Source organism: Hyperolius riggenbachi, chromosome 3 (assembly GCF_040937935.1).
Source record: "Hyperolius riggenbachi isolate aHypRig1 chromosome 3, aHypRig1.pri, whole genome shotgun sequence".
Classification (NCBI taxonomy): Eukaryota; Metazoa; Chordata; class Amphibia; order Anura; family Hyperoliidae; genus Hyperolius; species Hyperolius riggenbachi.
This window is the reverse complement of record NC_090648.1, coordinates 99,360,534-99,386,620: the sequence shown is the minus strand read 5'-3', so window position 1 is coordinate 99,386,620 and position 26,087 is coordinate 99,360,534. Positions and strand designations below refer to the sequence as shown.

At 44.3% G+C, this 26,087-nt stretch overlaps 1 protein-coding gene across 7 annotated transcripts in view; it reads left to right on the top strand.

Moving 5' to 3' along the window:
- Positions 1-26,087, top strand: part of SORBS3 (sorbin and SH3 domain containing 3) — a 101,629-nt gene that overhangs the window by 10,499 nt on the left and 65,043 nt on the right. For 5 of the 7 annotated variants that reach the window (XM_068274676.1, XM_068274675.1, XM_068274680.1 and 2 more), the window contains exons 3-7: positions 4,839-5,006; positions 15,297-15,357; positions 16,308-16,386; positions 17,233-17,836; positions 21,752-21,844. In XM_068274676.1, coding sequence (XP_068130777.1) covers positions 4,839-5,006; positions 15,297-15,357; positions 16,308-16,386; positions 17,233-17,836; positions 21,752-21,844 — 1,005 coding nt within the window. Of the gene's footprint in view, positions 1-374; positions 466-4,838; positions 5,007-12,076; positions 12,216-15,296; positions 15,358-16,307; positions 16,387-17,232; positions 17,837-21,751; positions 21,845-26,087 lie in introns of those variants that run through there. The other 2 variants (XM_068274679.1, XM_068274678.1) reach the window with 2 other exon arrangements.

Below are 26,087 nucleotides of genomic sequence, written 5' to 3'. Positions count from 1 at the left end.
CCCTTTCCCCGGACAAGAGATGCCAGAGACTGTTGGGAAACCGTTTTATTAACAAATAGCACTATACAAAGCCAAGGGAGTGGATGATGCAGGACTCTAGACCAGCCCCCTGAAACAGGGGCCCAGTTACAATAGCACAATAATTGGGCTGTGCATTGCAGGCACTGGCTCTACGCTTACTTCCTTTTGCTTCCTCCAAGACAGTATCTCCTCCCTGCTGGCCCGCAACATCTGACCCCCCGGATGCTGGATATGTGCTGCAGCGGCGCTGTATCACTCACCCACACCCAGCAGATTAGCAAAAGGATCACCAGCCACACATGAAATCCTACTTCCTCTCTGACTACAGTGATGCCTCATGTGACCCAGCAGCAAGTAACAGGTCACATGAGACACCTCTGTAGCCACGGTTACAGGACTCTGGATGGGCGGATGGTGATCCCATCGCTGGAATGCTGAGAGCAGGTGAGTGAAGCGGCTCTGCGCATCTAGGAAGGCGGAGATGGGGAGTGCGAGGAGGGGTACATTTGGGGAGGGGAGCCACCTTCTAATCGTTGCCACCCTGAAGCACTTGATTCACGTTGATTCATGGAAGAACTGCTACTGGTTGGCACCATACATATACATGCCAAAAGCTGCCCCTCAGAGAAGTCATAGTCTAATGTCCTTATCAAAGTCTATGGCCATTTTTGAGGGGAACCAATTATCAACTTATCTGTATGTTTTTGGGGTAAAACCCAGATTTGAACCTGGAACCCCAGTGTTGCAACACAAGAGTGCTATTCACTACATCACCGTGCTGCTCAAAAAGTTTTGTGACTGACTAAGAAATGACTTTCAGTTTCATTCTGAATTCGCAGCCTGCATAGCAAGGTACATGGATGTGACCGCACCCTCACACCTCTTACCTGAGTACAGCACTGCATGCTTACCTTTAAACCTATAAATGTAGAACATTAACTATGCAATTGGTGTGACACTCCCTGCACCAAAATAAAGTGCTGCATACTTCATAGTTTATACCCATATTCTATCGATGTGTTTCAGACTTTACTTTCAGAATTCATAGGCCATATATTTGTAGACGACTGACCTGTCATTACGTCATTTCTTAGAATGCCTAGCCACTCAGCTTCAGCTTCCTGAGGTAAAGGTCCCGCCCCTTCCTCATCAGTGTTTCCTGTTAGCGCTACTGCTTATATTGGTTTTAAGTCTGTTACATTTCAATTTCTGCATAAACTATGTTGAGGCTGAAAAGAAAAATCAGGTCACTGTGTTTGCAGATGGCACAAGGTTTGCAGATGTCTCCATTTTAAGGTGACCTAGGCAAACTAAATGGTTTGGGAGATACATGGCTAATGAGGTTCCATGTGGATAAATGTAAAGGTATGCTTGAAATCTTCTGGATCCTCCTTTAATTGCTTGAAGCATATTCGGTGCTTGATTGAAGTCCAGCTGCTGTGAATCCTCAGTATTATCTTTCTTTTTTGGTTTCAAGCTGACACAAATCCCATCCATTTCATATATTTTACATGGAATGGGGATCTCCACACCACATACATACAACTTTATTATTTCCATATCACCACAACCTTCAGGGGACAGGAAGGTGGCCAAGGGCTTAATATTCATTAGTATTGGACACTAGTAGTTTGTAAAGTAGTGACAATATTTTATCCCCATACCCCTTGAAATTAAGTCACTTCCCCAGTGCTGGAGACCAAGCAAACTAATGGAAGATGCATGGGGACTTGCAAGCTTCTAAGATCTGTCTTTGCTGCAATACACAGGGTATGCTCTACACTCCAAACCAGTCTGACGGGTGCTCAAAACTCTCATCCAGTGGATGACACCACCATAGCAACAGTATCCAGTAGGAACAGTATGGGATAAGACTCCTTATATTATTTATTGGCTTGACTTGTAAAAAACAATGGCTCAGTTCTGTGCTCGTTTGAATGTGTAATTAGGGCACCACTGTTTCATGAATAACATTTATATTTTTATTACAATTGTCCCTGACAGTGGATTGTTCTTCTGCCAGAATGCACAGGCTTATGCAGAGGTTTAGCACAGTGCTTCTTGTGAGTTATTACTAGTGATGGTCATGTCTAGAAGAACTCCTGGAGAAGCATCTAATTTGCAAAGCTCTATGATTTGCTGTTATCACATCCTGCTTTAGCACATGATCATGACTAGCAAATCAGAGACTTGCATATCTATGACTAGAGATGTCGCGAACCTCCGATTTTCGGTTCGTGAACCCTGTTCGCGAACCTCCGCGGAAAGTTCGGTTCGCGAAAAAGTTCGCGAACCGCAATAGACTTCAATGGGGATGCGAACTTCAAAATTTTCAAAAATTTCTACTGGCTGGAATAATGTTAAAAAACATGTTTCAAGTGTATTAATACCTGGCCCTCCCTCCTCCTCCTCTCCTCTCCACCCTCCAACCCTCTAAACCCTCCAACCCTTCTACCCGTCTCATCTGCCAGGGAATTCCAGTATTTCAAAAGCCAGCTAACATACCATGGCTGGGGATTGAACCCAGGTATCAGTGTATGGTAGGTAACTAACATATCCATTATACTACCAACACTTCTAGCTGAAGCTAGCTGAAGCTAGCCTAGCATGTACAATTTATGCTCAGTCCAAAAGAAAAATAACATTTATATCACACTTTTCTCCTGGCGGACTCAAAGCACCAGAGCTGCAGCCACTAGGGCACGCTCTATAGGCAGTAGCAGTGTTAGGAAGACTTGCCTAAGGTCTCCTACTGAATAGGTGCTGGCTTACTGAGCAGACAGAGCCGCGATTCGAACCCTGGTCTCCTGTGTCAGAGGCAGAGCCCTTAACCTTTACACCATCCAGCCACTGCTTAAGGATATGTAGCCAGGCATGGCCTTGCCACCACCAACACTACATGCTGAAGCCAGCCTAGCATGTACCATTTATGCTCAATCCATTTATGCGCAAAAATACAATTCCGCGGAAAGCGGTGACCTTCCCTACTAGAGAGAGAGAGAGAGAGAGAGAGAGATGAATCTACCTGGCTATCTGGGGTTCTCTTTGGACAACTGTTGAACACGAAAGGCCATGCTACATATCCTTAAGCAGTGGCTGGATGGTGCTACATGTCCTTAACATATATAGGTAGAAGGGTGGGAGGAGGGAAGTGGGAGGAGGGAAGCAGCTGTCCCTTAAATAATTAGTGTAGGCAGACTAGTCAAATGGTATAAGGACCTTGCTTGGAGGAGGGGGGGCGGGCCTCCAGCAGTGAGAGCAGTGTGTTTGGCAATAATGTGCCTGCTGACTGTGATGTAGAGGGTCAAAGTTTTGCTCAATAGAGCTTTATGGGGCGAATCGAACTTCCGCGAAAGTTCGCCTGGTGCAGGCGAACGCGAACCCCCAAAGTTCGCCTGGAACCGTTTGCAGGCGAACCGTTCGCAACGTCTCTATCTATGACCTGACCAAACTGATCACATGCTTCTCCATAAGTTCTCCTAGACATGCCCATCACTCACACTCACAAATTCAACTAGCCAAATAAAGACACAAACTGCTCAGATGGGTTTTTGATAGGCCAAAGCAGCCTGACTCTGATACAGCTACGTATACCCAACTATAAAAAAAACAACTTATTGTAGAATATACAGCTAATCTGTAGGGGAACCGAGGGGAATACTCCTAACACTAAACTACTCACCTGTGGACTCCTTACCTCACCAGGTTGCATTGACAAAAAAAATTGAGCTTTGTGACCCAGCCAATGAATTATTGCACATGGCCAGCTCACCACACCATCTTTATACACCACCCCCATGCCAGCCAGAGTTTAAACTAACCAGTACCTGTTTTCAGAACAACTTTCCTGGGCACATAACATGCCCAAAGTATTAACCCTCACTAACTCACCCATGTGTGACCTTTCTTAGGTCACAAGTTCCCCTATCTGGCCGGTGATGCAGAGTTCTGGTGTTCCAGCAGGTGTCAAAAATGAGGTACTACTGGTCAGTGTTGGTAGATTTCCTGTAAACCACCGAGTCGTAGCAACACGAAGAGAGAAGTAATTTGAGGTCTCACAACTGCATACGTGGGGCACGGAGTGCTGTGCCAAATTCAGGCACTACGTGTCGCACAATGTGTGCTGAGAAGCCCTGCCTCACCCCCCTTCCAAAGCATTCTGGTGTATTTTGTATTGGCTGTGGATCTCTCAGTAAACAAACAAACTGTAAGAGATTTAACAACACTATTACCTTAAGCTGCAGTATAGAAAACAACCACAAGATGTCACTGTGTGTAAAGCGGGATGTATTTATGGGATAGTTATTTCCTGTATTCACGCTGTATTCTCTCTGTTGTAAATAAGCTGCATTTCCTGATGGTGGTGTATAATAAATCTCTGCATGTTTTTCTTCAAGTAAAGACTCCTAACTTGTTATACTGGGTGCCTATCTGCATGTACAGACCACTCTGCTCCATCACAAACATTCCGCAGAGATCACCTAGCAGGACTGAAGATGATGTAGCTTGTGATCAATTTCAGAAAGTAAATCAGGGAGAGTAAAGATTTTACAATGGACAAACACTGACTAAATAATCTACAAATTAATATTGTAAAAAAAAAAAAAAAAAAGCAATTTTATTTACAATGTTATTTTCACTGCAGCTCCTCTTTAAATTGATGCTCGTAGGTTTGATTAAGTATTTCCCCAACAAGCAGGCGATATCTGCTGGGCAACTGGCCTATTGCAACTCAACTCTGTAAAGGTTGCCTGTGTGACCCTCTTGTCATAATGAAAACCTAAACCGCTTGTTCCAATGTTGTTAAAATGAAACAGGTTGTCTCTGAAGGCAATGGGCAGGTGTACAAGGCTACAATGGTCCTTACCTCTGACAACTCTGATGACACATGTGACAGCTCGAGCCCGCGAGTAGAGAGGCGCTGGATCCGCTATGACGGTATTGGACCTACAGATGAAGATGGGATGCCATTTGCTTCCAGATCTGTAAGTATAAACTTTCTGTGCTGGATTGCTGTAATAATGGAGAAAATGTGATCTGACTGAGGCCCAACAAACAAGCAATGTAATGTGGAATGTGATGTTGTTATGTGTAGTCCATTCCTACGTCCACAGTGTTTCAGGGAGTCCAAGAGTAAACACTTTCTTTAAATTACATCTAATAAATAAAACCAATGGGTCTTTCCCATATAAGGAATGCTTCCTTCCTATAGTAATCTGCAATGCTCTCCAGCTCAGCCTAACGCAAGGGACACGTCTCCCTTGACCCCAAAGTCGCCTTTACCTCTTGATTGAGGGAGATGTGTCCAGTGACGGGAGATTTGTGCGCCCGCTGGCACTAGAAGTTTATATATGTAGGGCGCTGGGGCCATCTGCACCATGGGGGCTTCAGCGCCCGATGTTTATCGAATGTTGTGGGCAGCCAAATTTCCCATTAATGCCGGTATTTTAATGGGGGCCTATGGTGGCACCCGAAAAAATGTTTTTACTGTGCTTTTCTTTGCAACTATGGGGGGGGGGGGGGGGTGTTTAGGGCGGTCATGGTTAGCTGGGGAGTATTTAAGGCTAGACGTGAGGGGTGGGTGGTTAAGGTTAGGCACGAGGGACGGGGGGTTAGATAAGCGGGGGGGGGGTATTGGTTAGGGTTATGTCTTGGTAATGGGAAGGTTCAGTGTGAGAATAGGGTTAGGATTAGGTTTAGCTATAGTATAGCTATCAGTATGTATTGCTAATATTTTACTATCGTCATTTTCTCTGTGAATATACTGATATTCTACTATCAGGTGTTTTGGGCGCCCAAATTTCCGCAGCGCTTGTTCTGCATTTAGGCGATGTGTCCATCACATTAAGACGAGCTGGAGAGCACGGCAGATTGCCGAGACCAATGGTCACACAGGTCTGATTGTATGTACGATTTTCATTGCCCCCGAGGAAGCGGCCTCTGGTTGTGAAACACGTGACAGGCATTTGACAAAGTACTGCGCTTGGAGTTACAAACAGTCTGCATTGTTGTATATAAAACAGAAGAATATGGGCCTCTTATAATCCAATAATAAATGTGTTGGTTTTTGAAGACTTTTCTCTGAAGTTGGTGTGCTGCATTGGGTTCTCATTGTAGCATATTGTATGTAAAGAGAGGGAAGAGCCTATTTGTGTATTTGGAAATAAATTCCCAAATGTCCCCAACAAATACATAACCCCAGACGTGCACTATGGGCAGCATCTACAAAGCTTTACCGCTTGCGGTAATGCAGAAAACAGCTGCTTTTCCGATCATTTAGTGAAATGTCAATGTTACCGCAAGAGAAGCTGAAATTACCGGGCAGTGAGGGAAATTAATGATTTGTGTGGTAAATACCTCAATAAATGCCAGCAAATGTCAATTCACAAAGATCTTAGCATGCGGTAAAGCCAAAAGGGATGTTTGCTGATTAACGATAGCTCTTAGGTGTTGAAAACCAGCCTCCCCAATGCTTTAGAGTGGATATTCCATGACTGGCATAAGCAAGAAGCCAATAATAACAGCCCCTGTTTCCTGCAAGCGGCTGTCTCTTTGCTGATAGGATCTGAAGCCTTCTAGGGGGGGGGACAAGCTTTTCTATCCCCAGGCAGCAGCGGAGATTAAGTGGAACAAAAGAGGTTTTCCCTGCAGCCCTCCAGGCATTTAACCCTTTAGGTTTCTGTTTGAAGATGCGGAGGAGCTAGTGGGGAAATCACCTAAGAATGACATGTGTAATGTCTCTTGGAGTTCATCTAAGCTGTGGCAATAAAATAAAATGTTAAGAAAGACTAATGGACAGATTAAGAGGGAGCAGAGGAATTATAGCAAACATGTACATTCTAAAGGGATGTTGGAGATGCCTTTTACTATTGTATTGCCGTCACTGCATGGAACAGCATGTAACAAAAACAGAGACAGCTCCACACTCTTCTGCTGTTACTGAACAGGTTTTTTTTTCTTCCGCACCTATGAAAATCTTTGAGAATTCGGAGAAAAGTCTAAAATACTGAATGTGGTATTTTATAGAGCTGATTTTTTTTTAAGCGATCAACCCTTTGTGAATGCTGCCCATAATTATGACTATTTAGGGTCCTCTTTGCTAAGAAGTTTGTTCCAGTTTTAAAACATTTTATTGATAACCACAAAAGAAAGTGAACATTCAATAGTATATACTGTAGGTCCCCTTGGGGTGATGATGAACACAGAAGGTAGTAGAACACATGAATAACTTCAAATAAACATATCTGGAGAGAATCGATAGTTATCACATTTTAACATACTCTAGTGAGCAACAATAAATTGTAGCAAGAACTGAAAATGGAAAGAAAGAAATAGAACAATGTATTCAACCTATAGATCACATAGGATTGCCACGGTGCCAGCTTAGAAATATAGGATAATACAAAGTAGAAAGATATTATGCCAGGGGTGGATAGTATCTGAATGTGTTAACAGATTAGGTTAGTAATGTAGGACCTAGTACCTGACTATTGAGGGATGTAATCCAGGGAGTCCATGTCCTCTGGAAGTTCAACATTGTGTTCTCGACTTTGGCCAATACATTTTCACAGATCATAGTAGTGGTGACCTTATTGTACATAGCCATAGTAGAGAGAGAAGGTTGCAGCCAAGAAGCTGCTAAGTGAACCTTGGCAGCGCTCATAATACATTGCAGGAGCCTATGTTGAGGATGTCTAATACCTGGTAATTTGTCCCCTAAGAGAGCTACAAATGGATTAAGAGTCAATCTAATTTGGATGAGTGACTGGACTTTTTGCCATATTTCTTGCCAGAAATTCGCAGCAATGGGGCAGACCGACCATATGTGCCAAATGGTGCCTATTTCTCTGCAACCTCTGAAACATGAGGGATTCTTGGTTGGATCTATTTTAGACATTTGAAAGGGGTGTTAAGTAGGCCCTATACAAAAGTTTCACAGATGTTTCAAGTATTGAATATTGGAGGCTACCATTTGTGAGAGTGAGACAACAGTTAGACCACCTAGCGGGTGAGAGAGATGAACCTATGTCTTCTTCCCATCTTTTAATATATCCGGGAATAATAGTCTCCAATGTGGGAGGGCGAAGTAGTGACTGAAATAGGATAGAAATAAAGCCTCCCTCTAAGGGTTCAGATGTGCACCAGGTCTCGAACCACGTATACCCTATAGATGAGTCCTGAGATTTAAATTTGGATAAGTAGTGGAATATTTGCCATGAACGAAAAAGCTCTGTGGAGGGGAGATTGTGGGCTTGCTTGAATTGTGATAGCGTCATCACATTAAATGCAGAGACAATATTTCCTACTTTAATTAGGCCCCTATCTATCCACCATTTGAAGGCATTAGGATCAAGACCCGAGGCAAAATCAGGGTTCCGAAACAGTTCAGCCATTATATAGTGTAGTGGGGGTGTCTCAGCACCTTGCAGGAAAAAAATGAGGCTCCCTTTGCCATATCGACTTGTTCATTTGGCACTTTTATTGGCCTGATGAATCGGGCTTGGACCCGCGAAACGCATTGCCTGTGCTAAATAAAAATCGTAAGGCACAAAAAGCCGGGGACAGGGGGCAACCTTGCCTTGTGCCTCTTTCTATTTGTATTGGATGATTATGGATAGAGGGGAGATTAAGATTGGCCGAGGGCATGGAGTAAAGGTTAGCGATCAGGTGAAGGAATTTGCCTTCTATTCCGAATTTTTTAATGGTGGCAAGCATTAAGAGCCATCTAATGGTGTCAAAAGCCTTCTCCATATCCAAGGCCAAGAGGGCAGTCGGGATCTTTTTAGAATGTACGTGGTGAATAATGTTTAGAATCTTTCTTATATTATCAGATGCTTGGCGTGTAGGAATAAACCCTACCTGGTCTCTATGTACTAAGGAAGGGGGGAGGTTATTTAAACTGGCAGCTAGTAGGGAAGCGAGAAGCTTGCAATCTAGGTTCAGGAGAGAGATGGGCCGGTAATTTTTAGTCGACATTGGATCTCTACCTGGCGTTGGGATTAGGGTGATGGCCGCTTGAAGGAACTCAGGTGGAGGTCTAGAGCCTTTCAGTAAGGAATTAAATAATTTAGTCAGAGACTGGACTAGTTCATCTGCGATTTTTTTTTTTGTAATACGGGGCACTAAAGCCATCGGGGCCTGGAGCCTTACCTGATTTGAGCTTCTTGATAGCTTTAAGAACTTCGCACTCTGAGAAGGGAAGGCTCAAAGAGTTGCTATCAGAAGTGGACAGGAACGGAAGGCTGTGTCTATCCAGGAATTGGTCTGTGGAGGGATGAGGGGAGGTTTTATTAGGGTCAGAATATAGTTTCTGGTAATATTTCTGGAAAGTTTGGGTGATAGTATCAGGATTAGAGGTGATTTTGCCTAAGCAGTCTCTAATTTGTAAAATTTGATCAATGTTTTGTTGAAGGCGAAGCTTCCTAACTAACCAGGTGTTAGGTTTATTTAATTGTCGAATTGTTCTAGCTTTAGACCATCTGATGGCTTTCTAAGTTTGGGCAGTAAAAAGGATGTCTAGTTGGAGTTTTAAGTCAGCTATTGATTTTTTGAGGTACAGGGAAGGCCTTTGGCTATTTATCTGCGTAAGGGTCAGTATTTTTTGATCTATATTTTGGATGGTCAGAGATTTGGCTCTCTTTGCCTGAGAAGCTAATTTAATTATTTGGCCCCTAATTGTGGCCTTATGAGCTAGCCAAATAGAGGCAGGAGAAGCTTGATCATTATCGTTAGCTTTGAAGTATTCTGTGATCGCTGCATGTATCTTAATAGCTATGACATCCTTTAGGAGCAGAGATTCATTTAGTCTCCAATTAGGTCTAAAGACTCTGGGGAGAATAGAAGTGAATGCGGCCAAAGCAACATCATGGTGAGACCATGGGCAGGTAATATGGCGTGCGTAAGCCAGGTTTGAAAGAAGGGAGGAGTTGATCTGAGAGGATTGTACTAAGCAGTTTACTGACTTTGCGGGGAGTGGAGTTTGGCTTGGATCTGGTTCGGCCGGTTTTGCTAGTGCTAGCGGCCTGAAAACCCCCTGGATCTTACAGAGCTCAGGCGAGGCACATCCTCCCGCTCTGGCGTCCGCGCATGCGCCTAAGAAGTTTGTTCCAAACAAGTTTGGTCCACACTGCACTTAAAATCGGACTGTCTTGTGCAAATGGAGATCAACAGATAACTGGACAGGCCGACGGACTCCATGCTATCTATAGGATTCGTTCAGTTCAGATATTTTCATCTTCACCGCATCGGTTGTCTCAGTTGTGGTAACAGAACACAAGGTTCCTGTCTGTCTTGCACAACTTTTTCCAACACTGCACAGGAAACGGGTATAACAATAGTAGCATACAATAGGCTACAACCCACAGCAATGGATACATGGACAGAGGCAGCGGATCCACTATTGTAGTTCCTCTTATAAAGTCTCCAGCCAAATGCTAGGTACACACGATACAATTTTCTGACAGATTTACTGTCAGATCAACTATTTCCAACATATCCAATATGACTACTGATCGATTTTCCATAGAAGTGAATGGAAAATCGATCGGAAATCATATCGGACATGTTGGAAATAGTCGATCTGCCAGTAAATCTGTCAGAAAATTGCATCATGTATACCTAGCATTAGGCTGGAGACTTTATAAGAGGCACTGCAATGACTTCTAGTAGAATGTAATCCAATATTCAGAATACCCAATTTTACATTAATTATCCTGGTTTCAGCATCAGAACACATACTATATGTATTGCTGTATATTGGAGCTGTATCTATGCCTTATATTGCATTATATATGTAACCCTGCCAACCACCCCTGGCCCCACACCCGTGACGATTAGCCTAGGCTATTTAGCCTTCTGCCCCAGGGCACTGTGGGAGAACAGGTGTTGTTTCTGCTCATTTCGGAAAATACAACAAATAAACATTCCAAAGTGGTGCTCCTTGGCAGCAGTAAAGATAGAGATAAATTTAGGAATGTAAATGAAGGTTATCATCTGTTGCCATCTGTCCATATGAGGTTTTGAATTGCCTCTATAACAACTCAATTTGTCCCAACAGGGAACCTTATGGAAATGTGTCTTCTTCAGCCAGTTTTGATACATGAAGGGGGTTGTATGAGTGTGAGGTGGGTGTATGTGTGTGGAATCGGTGGCCTCATCAACCACCATCAGTCCCTTTTATTTATATTATATGTGTGTGTGTTATTTTTGATATATAAAAATGATGATATTTTAAATATTGATTGTGGTTTCTTGTGGCTTGGGGCATATGCCTTCCTTATTGGTCTCCTACATGTGTACCTTGTTTAATAACTAATGTATAAATATAAGACATTGAAATCCTTAAAGGAATACTGTGTAGAGGGGTCGTGGGAAAATGAGTTGAACTTACCCGGGGCTTCTAATGTTCCCCCGCAGACATCCTGTGCCCGCGCAGCCACTCACCATTGCTCTGGCCCCGCCTCCTGTTCACTTCTGGAATTTCAGACTTTAAAGTCAGAAAACCACTGCGCCTGCGTTGCCGTGTCCTCGCTCCCGCTGATGTCACCAGGAGTGTACCGCGGAGGCACAGACCATACTGGGCCTGCACAGTACGCTCCTGGTGACATCAGGGGAAGCGAGGACACGGCAATGCAGGCGCAGTGGTTTTCAGACTTTAAAGACTGAAATTCCAGAAGTGAACCGGAGGCGGGGCTGGAGCATTGGGGAGTGGCTGCGCGGGCACAAGATGTCTGCGGGGGACCATTACAAGCCACGGGTAAGTTCAACTTATTTCCCCCCGACCCCCCTACAGTATTCCTTTAAAGAGGTACTGTAACATCAAAGACAACTCATTGCCAGCAGATAGCCATACCTAATTTATGGGGGAAACCCCAGTATTTCCTCATATAAAGCCAGCATTTTGCTGGAATTTCACCTTTAAATGCTAAGCCACGCCCCCTCCATGAGTTTCCTCCGCGGATGTATAAATTAGTTGTGCGCACTGCCCCCTGGGTAGTGACATCACCAGCAGTAGTTGGGAGAGAAAAAAAAAACTGTTGTCCTCACCGTCATCAAGGAAGGACATGTGTAGTTGTGCACGAGGGGAGGCAGAAGCAGCCGATGTTGCAGCCTCAGCTGCTGTGACAGATCTTCCTCCTCTCTGCCCCCCTGAATCTGGGCTGCCACTCTCAGCCCCACGTCCTGCAGATCAGCTGGTATGTGTAAGGAACTTCATCGGAGCTGGAAGCCCTGTGCTTTCAGCACACACTTCCTACAGCTCTCCTGCAATCTCTGTGTTATCTCTGTCCCATCTGCCAGCATCTCCGGTGAACTCACATGGCAGGCAGAGCAGAGATAGAGCTACTGAAATGTAGGGCTGTAGGAAGAGCTGATAAGGGAGGACTTCCAGCTGGGATGAAGTGAGTAAAACACGCTGATATGGGAGAGGTGGGGGCTGCAAGGCTGCACAGCTACCCATAGTAAACAACACATTCTGACAAATGCAGGCTTCTGCTTGTTTGTTTCCCCTTCTGCAGTCATTTGTCTGTGGGTGTTGACCTCTCCCTTTGTAAAGACATACCTTTAGCACAATCCTCCTCCTCCCCAACCCCCTACACTACAGGGGGTCCACTCAGCACTGTAAATATTCTGTCCAGAAAAAAAGTCTTTTTCTTCAGTCTTGAAAGACTGACAACTAATGCTAGGTACACATGATGCAATTATCTGCCAGATTTACAGTCATCGATTATTTCTGACATGTCTGATCGGATTTCTGATGGATTTCCAATAGAAGTAAATGGGAAATTGATCAGAAATCAGATTGGACATGTTGGAAATAATCGATCCGACAGAAAAATCTGTCAGAAAATTGCAACGTGTGTACCTAGCATTAAGGTAGCCATATCGCTTAGAGAGGGTTTTGTCTCTTGGTCGAATCTGCCCATCATTGCTAGCAATATGGCTACCCTAATGCTAGGTACACATCTGTCAGCTGCCTATACACCACAGACCGATTTCCGATCGATTTCAGCATGAAATCTTGGGAATTGGCCGAGCCCACCTTGTCCACCGCCTCTCCACTGTACATATGTATGTGTGTGTGTAATGTGTAAATGTGCATTTATACATTACCTGTCCTGTGTTGCAGTGCCCGTGCATTTCCCAACACTCTTGTGCTTGCCGCATAGCACGCCAGCGTGGTTTATGCAGCTAATAGAAGAGCAGCAGAAGACAGGCGGGCACCCGCAACACAGGACAGGTAATGTGTAAACGCGAACTTACATATTACGTACATACACATTGTGGGAACAGCGCCGGGGTTTCATCGCATTCGTCGCTCTTGCAAAATTTCGTAATTTCATGTCTTCTACAGAAACAAAGTTATTTGAATTAACAAAATGGACATAATTTCATTTCTCAGGTCCGGGGCACACCAAAACCCGCTAGCAGATCCGCAAAATGCTAGCAGATTTTTAAACGCTTTTTTTTATTTTTCTGAGCCATTTTGCGGATTGCTGCTGCGGATTTCAGTGTAGTACATTTCATATATTGTTACAGTAAAGCTGTTACTGAACAGCTTCTGTAACAAAACCGCCTGGCAAACCGCTCTGATCTGCTGTTTTTCAGAGCGGTTTGCGTTTGTCCTATACTTAACATTGAGGCAGAAACGTCTCCGCAATCCAAAAAATGCCTCACCCTGGGAGAATTAGTTTCTGCAAAACGCCTCCCACTGTGGTGTGCACACCCCCATTGAAATGCATTACCCTAGCGTATCCGCAGCTGCAAGCGGCTGCAGAAACACTCAAAAGGCCGCTCGGTGTGTAATTATAAAAATAATAGTAATTATGCAAAAATAATAGTAATTATGCACATTTAGGTAATGACTAAACTCAGGAAAGTCAATCATCGATTGCAATTAATGATAATGCAAAGGACCCTACATGTGCTGTCGCTTTAAATGTATCAGGAGGCTCTATCTGCAGCCACTTCTAAGACGTGCTCTTTGGCCCAGTGCACACCAAAAACCGCTAGCAGATCCGCAACGCGCTAGATGTTTTTGAAGCAGATTTCAGAGCGATTCTAGGCATGTTTAGAGGTTTTCTAAACATGCCTAGCAATTTTTGGAGGGTTTTTGTGTAGCAGATTACAAATATTGTTACAGTAAAGCTGTTACTGAACAGCTTCTGTAACCAAAACGCCTGGAAAACCACTCTGATCTAGCGTTTTTCAGAGCGGTTTTTCACTCTCCTATACTTTAACATTGAGGCAGAAACGCCTCAGAAATCTACAAAATGCTGCAGGACCTGAATTTGCGTTTGTGGAAAAAACGAGCCGCTCTGGTGTGCACCATCCCAGTGAAATACATTACCCAAGCGGTTTTCTATCCCCAAGCATTTTTAAAAACGCTCATGAACCGCTCTGGTGTGCACCAGCCCTTTGTCAAGGTGCATTTAGTGATCATGACACTTGGTTTTGCAATATCTGATGATGCAAAGGTCCCTGCAAGTGCTGTCGCTTTAAATGTATCAGGAGGCTCTGGACTGGAACACAATTTCAAGAACTGAAGGATTTTCGTGTTAAACACAAAATTCTGATTTGCTTGTGTTAAGTAAATGATCCTACTTATGAAAAATCTATTGTAATTACAAAATTTCCCATAGACGCGAAATTTCATGTAATTTTGTGAAATTTGCAAAATTTCTATTATGGCCATAATCTTAATTTCGCGAATTACGCGACATTTCGCGTAAACGTAATTAGGTCATTGCGCTCCTCACTATTCTCCATTCATTTACCCTGCTACAATTACTTTACTAAAACTGCTTTACAACAACCATTCAATTTTGTTTGTATATACAAACTACTTTTAGCCTCCTTCAGCTAGTTCTCTAACTGCACTTCTCTCTCCACACATGCATTGGGCACCTTCAGATGACATCAGTCAGTAAAAAAAAGGTGGTTACAACCTTCACTGTATAACAGTTACAACTACTGGAATAAAGAAAAAAATAACGGTTACTCTGCCAGGAGTAAAAATGGTTCGTCCCAGGCATTTTTACTGGACATCGCTGAGAGGATTTTTTTTCTGTTTACAGTTCCTCTTTAAGTTAAATTCAGTAAAGTTCCTCTTTGATATGTCCAGTACCACATTGCAGTTGGATTTGTAAATGTATTTACGGATATGTTTTTGTGTTAATTTTTTTGTGAAAAATTGTGGTGTTCTTGGGGTGTCAACAGTGACTGTGGCACTGACTCAGCACGGTTAGTTGTCTAACCTTCTTTCATCTTTTCCCCAGAGTGTGGACAAGCCCCGGGAATGGTACAGAAACATGTTTAGGGTTCTCCACCAGTTGTCGGGTAAGTAATTGTTAGAAGCACCAGCCAAAAGGTTTTCAGGGAGTGCTTTTGTAAAGGAAATACTAAGAATCCCCCATAAGAAGATGGGTTAGTCTAAAATCTGTCAGACTGGTTAGATTTTTACTGCTTACTGTAAGTGACAGCACCATAGGAAATTGGTACTTTATAGTGCATTTCACTCTGAGAGAAATGTACACTTTTATATGTATATATTTTGAATTTTACTATTTTCTTTCTTTTTGCAATAGTGTTCCCGTTCACACTTGCGTTTTGGCATGCAAACGGACCGGATTGGATCAGGACCTGATCCGGATCGGAACCGTACGGTTCCGATCCGGATCCGGTCCGTTTGCATCAGGAATGTATCAGCTGCCATCCGGATCCATCGAAATTACTAATAAAATTGTTGGGGTCAGCAGAAGGTGCACCTGTAGAATCAGGTCCTCCGCTGTTTAGGCCTCACCTCCACCTCCGACATACTGCCAACAGCTCCAGCACGTTAGTCACTGCTGCTCCACTGCTGCCCATGTGTCCCCATCCGAAATGGCCGCTAGAATACGCATAGGAAGTGGGGTAGAACGTCAGGTGTTTGTATCCTGTGTGTTCTGTGCTTTCCGTTCCCCATAGGTTTCTATTTCCGGATGGTGCAGTCAGGCTCCGGTCCGGGTGCGTGGGCCGGATGATCCGGACCCGAAAAATAGCGCATGTTGGAAAAGTGTCCGGAGTCCGGATCCGATCCGGCTCCGTTCTGTATGGAACGTACGCATGTGAACGTCCGCATAGACTTTGCATTGCTATGCGGAACGTAGGTTCCGTTTGTACAGTATACGGTCCGGATCCGATCAGGCGGATCCGGACAGGGAACGCTAATGTGAACCAGGCCTTAACCTAACACAACATGGGACCGTTATGCCACATGAAGATAAACATTTAGCAATTTCTTATTTCAGATTCTGAGGACAGCGATGGCGAGAACTCCAGCCAGTCCGAAGACCAACCAGAAACCCAGAATTTCACTGCAACTTCAAGGTAAATGTTTAACCTCCTTGCCGGTTATCCCGAACACAGTTCGGGGTAACCTGCGCAGGAGGATTTCTCAGGCCCCGCTGGGCCGATTTGCATAATTTTTTTTTTGTTACAAGCAGCTAGCACTTTGCTAGCTGCTTGTAACTTGCGATCGCCGCCGCTCGCCGCCGATTCGCCGCTACCCGCCGCGCCGAGCCGCCCCCCCCCGCCCCAGACCCCTGCGCAGCCTGGCCAATCAGTGCCAGGCAGCGCTAAGGGGCGGATCGGGGTTCCCTCTGACGTCACGACGTCCATGACGTCGGTGACGTCATCCCGCCCGGTCGCCATGGCGACCGGGGAAGCCCTGCAAGAAATCCCGTTCTCAACGGGATTTCTTGCATACTCTGATCGCCGAAGGCGATCGGAGTAGGTAGGGGGATGCCGCCGCTCAGCGGCTATCATGTAGCGAGCCCTTGGCTCGCTACATGATTTAAAAAAAAAAAAAAAAAAAAAAAGTGCGGCGCTGCCTCCTTGCCGGATTTTTTAGACTGGCAAGGAGGTTAAAGAGGAACTCTAACCAAGGACTGAACTTCATCCCAATCAATAGCTGATTCCCCCTTTCCCATGCAAAATCTTTACCTTTTCTCAAATACAGTAGATCATCAGGGATGTCTGTATGGCTGATATTGTGGTGAAACCCCTTCCACAGTGTGATGTCATTACCATGGTCCTGACAGTTTTCTGTCTGTGAAACTTGTTGCATTAAGTGTGTTCCCTGCCTTAGGAGAAATGACGGCTTTTTCCAACTGCCAAGCAGTAAATATCTCTTACATTGTTGAATCCTATTATTCAAGACTAACTACTCCACAGATTCCAGGATAATCAACAACACAAGGAAAATGACCAGGATGAGCCGCCCCGCAGAAGTAAAGAAACCAGCCACCTGCATGTAACACTGACGTCTCCAGTGACAGAGTCACCAAGCAAGCTGAATAGCACATCCAGGGTTCAACCGTCCTTAAGTCCTTCATCCTCATTGCACTCCACAGGACTTTCTCGTGTTCCTGCAGAAGAACGCCGATCTTTGCCTACCAACTCAGATAGGTCACGGTTTACAAGTAGCTTCACTAGTACAGTCACTTCGTCAAACTCCAACTCAAGACAGCCTCTTCAAACACAGGGCAGCAGCAGTCAACGTCGTCAACAAAAGTCAGAGCAAACTCAGGGCAGCAGCAGTCAACGTCATCAACAAATGTCAGAGCCAGTTTTCACTAATACCTTCTCCTCAAGGCCGTCTTACACTTCACGAGTCACTGACTTACCTCAAACTACATCACATCTTCCCAGCAAGGAGACAACATCTCCAAAAAGGCTTGATGGCAACAAGTTCTCTTTTTTTGAAGCCATCTCATCAGACACAAGCAATTTAAGTCCCACCTCCAAACATCCATGGAAATCCAACACCAAAATGTTGGTAAGTGATATGTATATGTGTAGGATCAATAGCAAATGCTTGTCTCCCACATATTGTAGAGTAAGGTGTTTGGTGACTGAGATCCATATTCACAAGTGTGCAGAGGTGATCACTCTTACATAATTCAGAAATTATGATGATGATTGGTTTAGCCTAAACCAGCTCTCTGTCTGTGGATCGATAAGCTATTTTCCAATCAGATTTGAATTTCAGAAGTTGATGTAGGCTAACATGCATTGCTGTTATTGCACTTTTAAGAACAGAAACACAAAATCTCATCTCCCAACATGTATGCAATGGGACAAAGCCTGACAATCTTCTGGAAACTCAGAATTTGGTGAGCTCCAGGGGTGTCTCTACAGAAGCAGAAAACTTAGGCACCCGCTAGCGATGCCATAGGGGTCCAAATTGGGCACCCAATAAATATCGGGAGTCGGGAAGCTTAAGGGTAGCCATGGGGGAGGAAGCTGGCAGGGAAGATTAGGGCCTGTTTCCACTACACGCAGATTGGATGCAGAATGGATGCAGAAAAACTGACTCCAATGAATGTCTTTGGGAAAATCTGCATCAGAAAAATCGCGTTTAGTGGAAACAAGCCCATAGACATTCATTGAAGTCAGTTTTTCTTCATCCAATCTGCGTGTAGTGGAAACAGGTCCTTAGGTTAGCTGTAAGGGGTGGGTAGTTAAGGTTAGCCATGAGTGAGGGGGTTTGCGGTGGCAGGGATGGTTAAAGACATCCGTAGGAGGGGGGCGATTGAAGTTAGGTATTGGATGTGTGTGGGTTTAGTGTGAGAATAGGTTTAGCTATAGTAAAGTATGGTACTAGTATAGTATTTAACACCAATATTTTTCAATCTTTTTTACACTTTTTCTTACCTATATTCTACTATTGGGTTTCCTGGGCGCCCACATTTCCGGGTACTATGCAGTCTTCAAGCTCTGCACTCATGTATTGAGGCACCTCGGAGGTCCTGCTTGTCATCCATACTGACAATCCTGTAACAGGAAACATGAAAAGTCTTACTACCAAAGGTTAACGAGCTCACCACTGAATCACTGTACTTTGCTCTGCCATTTTACACACACCTGCATTCATCATCACAGGTGAATTCATTCTTCAGTCAGACTATTGCAGCACTGCAAAAGCTTTCTCTTACTATATATAGATATCCATAAGCAGATAGGCTGTCAACAGACCTGCTAGTTTGAATCCAAGTGATTTTTAAAAATTGGGGGGGGGGAGGTGGGATTGGGTTAAAACCTTTGTCAATGCTACGGGCAGCACAGAGGCCATACCGCCCATGCCACACCCCCTAATCACGCCCCAGACACACCCCTAGTCATGCATACTATAGAGATTTAATAAGAAAAAAGTTACTTTATAATGGAAATCACACTGATCCTTTCTATCTTGGCTCATTTTCCTTCATATTAACATTTGAAAATAAGAAATATATCAATTTAAAGGATGGGAATGAAACACATTTTTCAGTAAAAAAAAAATACATATATGTACAAAGATCTGTAAATCAATGCTGAAAGAGGGACAAATGAGGAGGAAAGTGGGACAGAGGGACAGGATTCCCAAAGAGGGACTGTCCCTCCAAGAGAGCTATGACAGTGGCATAGTGCGCAGCACTCTCGCCTTGCAGTGATGGATCCCCAATTCAAATCCCACAACAACAAAAAACGTTTACAGTTTGCTTATAGCATTGGGTGCATATAGTTCTTCCTTTACATCACAAGCTTTTGCTTATGCATTTTACCTATAGGGCCACATATTGCGGATAGAATGTCTTATTTTGCTGTCGTACAGCCGAAGCAGGTAAAAAAGGTACTTACGGCAAGCGGTTAAAAAGGGCGCCGCATAGAGACAATGTTATTAGTGGCTTTTGTGGTGCCCACTGTATAATAAGGGGGCGCAATCATTTTTAGCGGCAATAGGAAATCTCAATCCGAAAATTATTATAGCAACTAAACAATAACAAATCCAAAGATACATTGCAATATAAAAATGAATAAAACAAGATTACAGTCTTTACAATCCAATTGGATTCAGTGATTGTAAAGACTGTAATCTTGTTTTATTCATTTTTATATTGCAATGAATCTTTGGTTTTGTTATTGTTATGTTGCTGCTGTCACACGTAGGGTCGTACGCATGTACGCAAACGACGTTTATACTTCTATGCCTTTGCGACGTTTCTTCCGCATACTCTCCGCATAGATATACTGGTGGAACGCATACGCGTTCCATTGACGTAAACTGGATCCAGTATGGCCGCCGACCGGAAGTACTCTTCAGTGCGCTCGGCGCTCCGGTTGGTGACAGCAGCCACATCCAGGAAAGGTAATCATAATATTTTCTATATATATGTGCCCTAGCCTGCTCGCTCTCGTATCCCCTGATGACGGCGAAAGGCCGAAACTAGTCGGGACGAGAGCGGATCGCTTTCCTAAAGTTCAGAGTACCACAAGGGTGGGAAGCGATTTATCCAGAGGGGGTCCTATACTGGCATGGGACCCTCCTGATGTAAGTTACCTGTTATCTTTTATTGGTGTGCCTTGCATGGCGAAATAAAAGTTGATATATCCACTAAAGGGAACATTCTTTCTGCTTCTCTGTTTGGTGCATTGAGTCACATAGGAGGAATGCAGAAGTGAAAGAGCTATCCCTGGAGGTGGATTGGATCAGGGCCGGTTCAAGTAACAATTGGGCCCTAGGGCAAAATTATCCTGGGGGCCCCACTAACAGACACCTCCGACCAAAAAAACTCACTAGAGGCCCTTTGTTGCAGTCAAATTTCCCTCCTGGGCCCCTGAGCTGGCTGCTGACCCTCCCCCAATCACCTCCCAACTTAACAGACACTGCAGAGTCCCTGGGGAGCAACAGTTAAGATGGGGAGGGACACCTTGGTGGCCCCTACAGGCTCTGGGGCCCTGGGGCAATTGCCCATTTTTTCCTATGGTAGCTCCAGCCCTGGATTGGATTGTCTGTAACCAACATAATCCCTGGCGCTGTGGTATTGCATGACTGGCTATTTTGAGGTGAAAAGGATCTATCCTGGTCACAGCAGCAAAGGTGTTTGTATGAGAAGCAGCTTACCAACGGTTTTGTGGAGCGCCTCTACCCTTATCTATGGACATTGATTGTTTGTAACAGACTTTAGTTAAGGTGATAGTAAAACAACAATAACATTTATTCAATGTACGCTTCTAGTCCCTGGCCTGTCCCTCTGATGACGCTGCATGCGTCCCCTGGTATTGGGCGCAAGCAGCGTCTTCATATCAGGTGGCCAATTCAAATTTTTTGTATTGGATTCAATACAAACATCTGTATTGGATCCAATATAAAAAATTCTAACTTTAAAAAAACGAACAAAAGCAATGGGCAGCACTACTGCTCATAGCAGCAAAAAATAAAGTAAAAAAAATATTTTTTAAATAAAAAGTAAAAAAATAAAATAAAAAGTGCTTTTTTTTATATTGTACACATGCTTGTGGACAGCTTGCAAAAACGAAACTTGCAAGAAGTCTGCAAAATATGCTTACAATATAAAGAAATGCTTAAAAGAAAATTGTACTGTTTTTGGTTCAAAAACCGCATGGGAATTAAATGCTGGAAAGGTTAAAATAACACAGGTGGACGTGGTGTTTATACTGTATACATGATTGTTTATTTGTGCTTAATGATATAAGTTTAATCCTTACACTGCCAACAAAAGCTGCTGTGTTTTATAAAACAGAGTCCCTCTCTCTCATCAGTCTGTGCCCCTAAGGCCCTTTTATCTTCTTATGCCTGTCCTGCAATCGCTCCCAGTGCTGTGAGAGAAAAAGAGTCCAGTCATGCCTGTACATTTTAATTCCTGAATACAGTATGTATTTACAGCATTCTATGCTTATTGCCTGACAGGACCAGCTGGAGACGGACTTGCGTGAGTTCACAGAGGAGCTGGACAAAGAACTGGAGTCTCGGAAACGCACAGAGAGTCTTGAGCTGTGTGAGGTGAGCAAAAAAACAGCTAAACCTGTCAGATCTTTGGTGCCTTACAATCAAATATTTGTTTCTGAGAGCTCTAATGTTACTTGAAAGTTGAAACACTTACTGAGAGAAACGTGTGGACCGCCGATTAGGCTGCCATTGTTTTTGCTGATACTCAGTCGCCAATCAGATTTCATTGCATTCAAATGAGTTTTCTATCTGGTGTCTGAGGTGAGGATTTATTCACCATTAGATGCTTGAGGGACAGTGCCATGGTGCTATGAACTTCCTGTGACTTTGATGACCTCATTCACACATTGTGAAAGTTATCTCTGCATTGCAATAAGTTCAGTGGTATTCATAGGCAAGTTAGGGGGTGGGGGGAATCACTGGTGTCCAGAAACCATCAAGGCCAGTCCAGTGTTTGGGGACAGGCACAAGTTGAGACACCAAAGTATCTGCAGGCATCCTGCAGCTCAAAGCCCCTCCCCTTTCTTTCCCAACTACAGTCAACTATAGATGTAGCAACAACATGTGTTGCTGTGTGCTAGTAGAGAAGCCAGTCAGGGCCTTGCAGAAGGCTTCATTACATATGTCAACTGTCCTCATTTTATCTGCATTCACTGGCTGCTGTTACACCACACTGAATATGCTGCAATGGCCAGTGGATACAGATAACAATGCCAACTTCTGTAGCTATAGCAGAAGAAGCACTGAAGGAGGTATGGACGGATAAGCCAGCTGAATTCTTCCTGGTCTTTGACTGTTCATGTGATAGCCCTCTTAAATCCAGTTACCTCTATGTCTCACTATAGTGTGTGTCTTGCTCTCCCCAGGTCTTTCCCTGGTATGTACAGTATTTCTCCCATTTACCTTGTCTCTTCTCCACAGTGCAATATGTCTGTGTATTATCTCAGTATGGCCCTGCAAAATAGAATATTGCAATCCTGGTCACCAGTAATCCTGAAATCTGTTTCCATGTTGCCTCCCATTCACTCTGTCCTGTGCCTCTCCCTCTGTCCTGTATGTGTCTCTCTGTCTCCCCCATTCCGGCCCCCCACTCTTTCCCTCTCCCCTCTCTCTCTTTCCACCACTCTCTTCTTCCCAACAGACACTCACTCATGTTTCACTTTTCTCTCTACTTTCCCCCACTCTCTTCTATCTCTTCTACACTCTTGTCTCTGTCTCTCCATATCTCTCCCACCCTCCACCTGCTCTATCACTACCCACCTGCCACTAGAATCTGCTGATCCCTACGGCCCCCCTCATTAGTGTTCACCATTCATTACTGATCACTATCTATTCAGACTCTGGACTAGATTCTGCATATCACTACCTGCCACTAGACATTAGTAGACAATATACCACCCTGCTTAAAAACCAGGGGTCTCAAACTCAATTTACCTGGGGGCTGCAGGAGGCAAAGTCAGGATGCGGCTGGGCCGCATAAGGGAATCAATCAATCAGCAGCCTCTGCCCCCAGTCCCTTGCATTGATTTTTATTTCAAAATCAAATTCACACTGAAGCGAACTATTTTGCCTATTTTACCTAATAGTTCGCTTCAGTGCTCCCATTACAAGTAATCCGCCAAATCCCTGCCGCTAAACGAGGGCTGCAGAGCCCCCAAATCGCCCGGGGGGCAATCCGCCGGCATTTCCTGGAAGGGGCAGAGCTTTCAGCTTCAGATCTGTCCCTCCTGACGTCAATCGCGGCGCATCACCGTCTCTGCTCGCCCCTCTCACTCTTCCTTCACAGAGAGGGGCGGGCAGAGGCGGCGATGCGCCGCGGCGGATTACTTGGGAGCAATGAAGTGAACTATAAGGAAGCTTTTGCCGGTGCGGGCCACAAAATATTGTATCGAGGGCCGCAAATGGCCCGCAGGCCACAAGTTTGAGACCCCTGTTATAAACTCTGCGGATCGCTACCTACTATATCCAAAAAGTGGTTATTTTATTATTTTTAAGGAGGGCTGATGTAATGTGCGTAATTGATGGTGACAAAAGCTCTTACTGTCTTTTTTTGGGAAGGACAATTCCTATTTTGTAACCGAATCCTTCCATCGTTCAGGACTAATGTACAGCTCTCTATAGATACATGTATCTCTCTACTAAAAAGTGCTTATATGACTGTTAAAACGGGTGGAGGCACTCAATGCATAAAAGATAATAAGCTAATAAGCTGTTAACCTTATAAACAGAGGGGTAATCTTACCTCTCTAGAAGAATTTGGACCAGTTTATTGAAAAAAGGTCTTTTAGTAGCGCACATAGAATTGACAACGCATTTCGCGGGTGCGTGCTTGCTTCCTCAGGTCAATGCCTTAGCTGATATGTCTGTGTACCAAGCATAAGTGCCGCTCTGTGTCTTATATGACTGTAAAATTTATTCTGATCCTTTAAACTGATGTGTAGCTTATTTTATAAATTTTACTCATACATTTTTCATGGTATGTGAGTGAGACTAGGGGTGTGTCTGAAGGTGTTGAGGGTGTGTTCAAAGGTATCCCGCCTTCAAATCTCAGAAAGATGAGAGGTATGGTAAACTAAATGAAATGAATTATGGCTAACAATCCTAGCTCTGCATTTGACGGGTTCATTTGCAAGTCTCAACATTCTATGCTGCTCTCATCATTTAGTTGGTGTATTTTGGCCTGGTAAAATATCGGAGTGGAAAACATGATGTGCTCTATCTGACTCACTGCACTTTTGGTCACATTCTATTGTTCTTGGGCACAAATCAAAATGCTTGCCCAGTTCTCACTAGTCAGGTCACAGAAACATGTTACTCTTCAAGCACATCTGTTAACATTCTTCAGTTTTTAAATAAAAATGACCCCCTAAGAAGAAAGATCCATTAAATATTTGCTATTAGAGTTATTAAAGTGGACATGAACTCAGAGCTTCCTCTCTGCTCTAAAAGATACGCCACAGCCCAATAACCTTTAAAGAAAAAAATATTTTTTACATTTGATACAAATCCTGCAATACATTCACAGTGGGTCTACTTCCTGCCTTCATGGAAGCAGACATAGGGTTAAATCCTGTGTATACAAATTAGCTGCTCTGCCGAAGCAGCCAGCTCCCTCAGCTAAGAGATTAAATTACACCGGTGAGTAGTCACAAATGAAGGGGAATTAGACAAGCTAAACTCTCTAAATACATACACAGTGCAATTCTTTATGTTCTCCTTCTGTCTTGTGCAAGAGTTCAGGTCCACTTTAAAGGGAAAAGCCTCTTCTGTGCAGTCATGAAACATCCAGATCCGGTGCAAATCCTATAATCCATGCTTTGACTTAGACTGTGAAGCATGTCCCACTCCAGCAACCCACGTTCAATGACTGTACACATAAAGGGAATGTCACTGGATACTGCACACGGGACAAACTCTGGCCCTCAGAGCCATACAATTTGGTCCGCAGGTAGTCTCTCCACTTTATATTATGCTTGGCCCACTCTACAACACCAGGGAAGCTATATTGGAGGTGAAGCCCTAGATCACCAGGGAAGCCATATATGGGAGGGAGGGGGATTAGACACCGGGAAAATGAATGGGGAGGGAGGGGGACCACTAGACACCAGGGAACTGTACAGGGAGGTTGGTCCACTAGACATCAGGGAACTGTATAGGGAAGGGATAAGGCATGAGGGAACTGTATGGGGGAGGGAGGAGGCTCCTCTGTATAGGGTAGGGGGGATTAGACACAGATCTTTATAATGGGGGAGCAGGGGCAAACCCAGGATTTTCAAGGGGGGGATTCCTGAAAGGTCTCCCTCAGCCACGCACAATATGGTATAATAATAATTCCTGTCCGACCGACTGACAACGGGGTCGATCAAGAGCAGTTTGGATACAGATAATAATGAGGACAGCCGACATTGGTAATGAAGGGGAAAGTTAATCATTCACCCAGCAGGGCACAGGGCTGTGCTCATACCTGACCCTGTTAAGTTCCCCAGAGCTGCTCCATGCTCTGTACACACACCATGCTCTGTAGACACACTGCTGCTCCATGCTCTGTACACACGCTGCTGCTCCATGCTCTGTACACACACGCTGCTGCTCCATGCTCTGTACACACACCATGCTCTGTAGACACGCTGCTGCTCCATGCTCTGTACACACGCTGCTGCTCCATGCTCTGTACACACACACTGCTGCTCCATGCTCTGTACACACGCTGCTGCTCCATGCTCTGTACACACGCTGCTGCTCCATGTTCTGTACACATGCTGCTGCTACATCCAAAGTCAGCTGTAGCAGGGAAAGG